At 39.9% G+C, this 2,789-nt stretch overlaps 1 protein-coding gene across 1 annotated transcript; it reads left to right on the forward strand.

The window, feature by feature from the left end:
• Positions 1 to 300: 300 nt before the first annotated feature.
• LOC109111336 (eukaryotic translation initiation factor 1b-like) lies at positions 301 to 2,488 on the forward strand. The gene is made up of 4 exons (XM_042744920.1): positions 301 to 497; positions 1,335 to 1,498; positions 1,609 to 1,710; positions 1,801 to 2,488. Exons 1-4 carry the CDS (start codon positions 467 to 469, stop codon positions 1,843 to 1,845), a joined length of 342 nt encoding a protein of 113 aa, XP_042600854.1. The 5' UTR covers positions 301 to 466; the 3' UTR covers positions 1,846 to 2,488.
• Positions 2,489 to 2,789: the final 301 nt, after the last annotated feature.

The following is a 2,789-nucleotide window of genomic DNA, read 5'->3' on the forward strand; positions in this document are numbered from 1 at the left end:
TACCCTAAATAAGGTCTGTAAGCTATTTGAGTTCCTCAGATTTTATGTTGTTAAAGGCCTGTATTAGTGAATAATCATGTTACCCTGACAAATAATGTCAAAGCAGGCTACCACAAACACCGTTTTATGTTATGTGATTACTGTAAATCAATTCAGCCGTCCATTATTCCCCGCCAGGAAATCATAATAAAATGTGAATGTAATAAATATCATAACAATGCCGAAATATTTCCCGAAAGACAGCAGAAGTCTTGTGTTCGGGTGACGTCATGCTCTCAGTTGGAGGCGGGGCTAAATAGTGCTGTTTTCAAGTGCTCCAAACCCAGTGAAGCCATTTTGTAAGCTCTTCAAACGCGAAGGAAGCACCGTGTGAGAAGAAACCCCATCAATAATCAGTCCAGATTCCCGAGAAACCAAAACCGCGAGACTACCCGTTATCGTCCGAAAGGAAAGGGAATCTTATCGTATGTCCGCTATCCAGAACCTCCAAACTTTTGGTAAGACTCGAGGTCTCCGAAAACGTAGTATTTTATTGTGTGTGGGGGGGAAGGGCGACAGAAAACGATAATGATTTTCATTGAATAAATATTATGATGACTTTGAAAAAAACAAAAAACAACACGATTTATTTACCGCAAATCCGTTTGCCGATTATTTAAAAGTAGTGTCGCATTTGAATGAACGTTTTTAATCGAAAATCGCCGTCAGAAACATCAACTAACGTTAGGCCTCAGTTTTTATTGTTGTGTAGTTCGCTCATAATATCGAAAATACGCCTGATTAAAAACACCATACCCGTCTTAAATCCAAATTTCAAGTACTTTAATAGATGGTTAGCGTCGAGTTTATCTCGCATTAAATCGAGGTTGAGATCTATCTCGACGACCAACATAACCATTTTGATCGCCAGCTTGTTTTTCTGGACGAGATACAAAATGGATGACGGCTTATTTTTAGATTTAGCGCGATCTCCTAGAAACATCTCGAACCTTCTGCATTTGGATCGATGTCAAGATTAACGACAGCTAACACGTTAAACACAAACCCTTGTTTTATATGGAAATAGATCAAGCCTTTTTGATGTATTGAACGGTTAATGAACAGCCAGCTCAGACCTGGTTCGCTTTGTTCCAACTTGTTCTTGTGAGGGCCCTACAGAAGCAGATTTTACATGCGGAAATATTTGAGGTGATAGAATTAATTAGGAGAGTTAGTTGTCCTTAATTCATAAAGTACATTAGGTGACCTAGTTAAAAGATTATCTTCGACCTCTTTCAAGCAGAGCAGGAAATCTGATGCCACAAACATCGCTAATGTTGTTTATCTTTCCAAAGACCCCTTTGCTGATGCAACTAAGGGTGATGATCGGCTCCCGGGTGGGACTGAGGACTACATCCACATAAGAATTCAACAGCGGAACGGGCGGAAGACTCTGACCACGGTTCAGGGCATAGCCGATGACTATGATAAAAAGAAGCTAGTCAAGGCCTTCAAGAAGGCAGTCATTCAATTAACTCCAAAATAAAACAAACCAAACTTAATTACATTTGCATGGCATGGATCGTGGAGCGGTTTTAACTTTTTTTTCCCCCTTATTTGCATCTTCAGAAATTTGCCTGCAATGGGACTGTGATTGAGCACCCTGAGTATGGTGAAGTAATTCAGCTGCAAGGTGATCAGCGCAAGAACATTTGCCAGTTTCTCACTGATGTACGTATGACCCTCGGTTGGCTTTTGGCATGTAATCTGATGGCCTTTAAAGGTAGTTGATTTAATCGACCTGTTTCCTTCATTTCGCAGATTGAACTGGCCAAAGAGGAGCAGCTCAAAGTCCACGGGTTCTAGAAGTTGATGTGAACTGACCCCTCCCCTCCCCCAACTCTTAACCCAACCTACCCTGTTGTTGTGCTGCTGTTCCCCCCAGCAGCCCCCCTCAAGGAAAAAGGCTGAAAATGATTACCTCTGATTTGAGACTTTTTAGTATGGCACCCTTATTAAAACGACCAGTCCTGTTCAAGCATGGACAGACGACAAGGCAAATTATGCGGGATAAATGATTTCTGTTCCTGGTCCCCTCCTTTAGTCCTTTATTTTTTAGTTCATCTTGTGCTGCTCTCAAGCACAAATTCCATGTAACTTTTTCTCTTTGTTTTGTACAAGGTGTTTCAATAAAACCTTCAAATGCCATGTTTTGCACAATCCTTAAGTTGACGGGCGGGGTGTGGATGGGGCAGTTTATGTATTGATTTCTTGGTTCATATTTAAATACCACCATAAAGAATCTGTATCTTTATTTCTGATGAGGGCCAGCCTGCTTCAGGGTTACATTGGTGTGCCGTTTGTGCACAAAGCACGGCAACCCCATCTTTTCTCTTTATGCATCTCTAACTGCCTTCTTACCCTTGTTTTTCGCAATATGCATAATTTCAATTTTCTAATCTTGTAATATCATATTTTGGTTTTGGTCTGGAATAAACAATATCCCATACTTTCGATGTTCTAATTTCTTAAATAATGGAACATATCTTGAGTGCGGTGCTTGCTTTGGTTGCAGTGGCAGTCAATCACTGGAAATGTGAATTTTAATTAATGTGATTGTACTTAAAACGTTTTGTTCTTGCTTGTGGATAGCGGGTTTGGCAGAGTCATTTTTATCAATGCTTTACACCGACTTGAATCTTTTATTTAATTTTAGTTTAAATGTAATGGTTACATATTACAAGAAAACTTGTTGGCAAGTTGTGTACATTTTTGTATTTAGAACAAGCTCAGAAGTGCATAAGCCAGAA

This window comes from Cyprinus carpio, chromosome B19 (assembly GCF_018340385.1).
Source record: "Cyprinus carpio isolate SPL01 chromosome B19, ASM1834038v1, whole genome shotgun sequence".
Taxonomy (NCBI): Eukaryota; Metazoa; Chordata; class Actinopteri; order Cypriniformes; family Cyprinidae; genus Cyprinus; species Cyprinus carpio.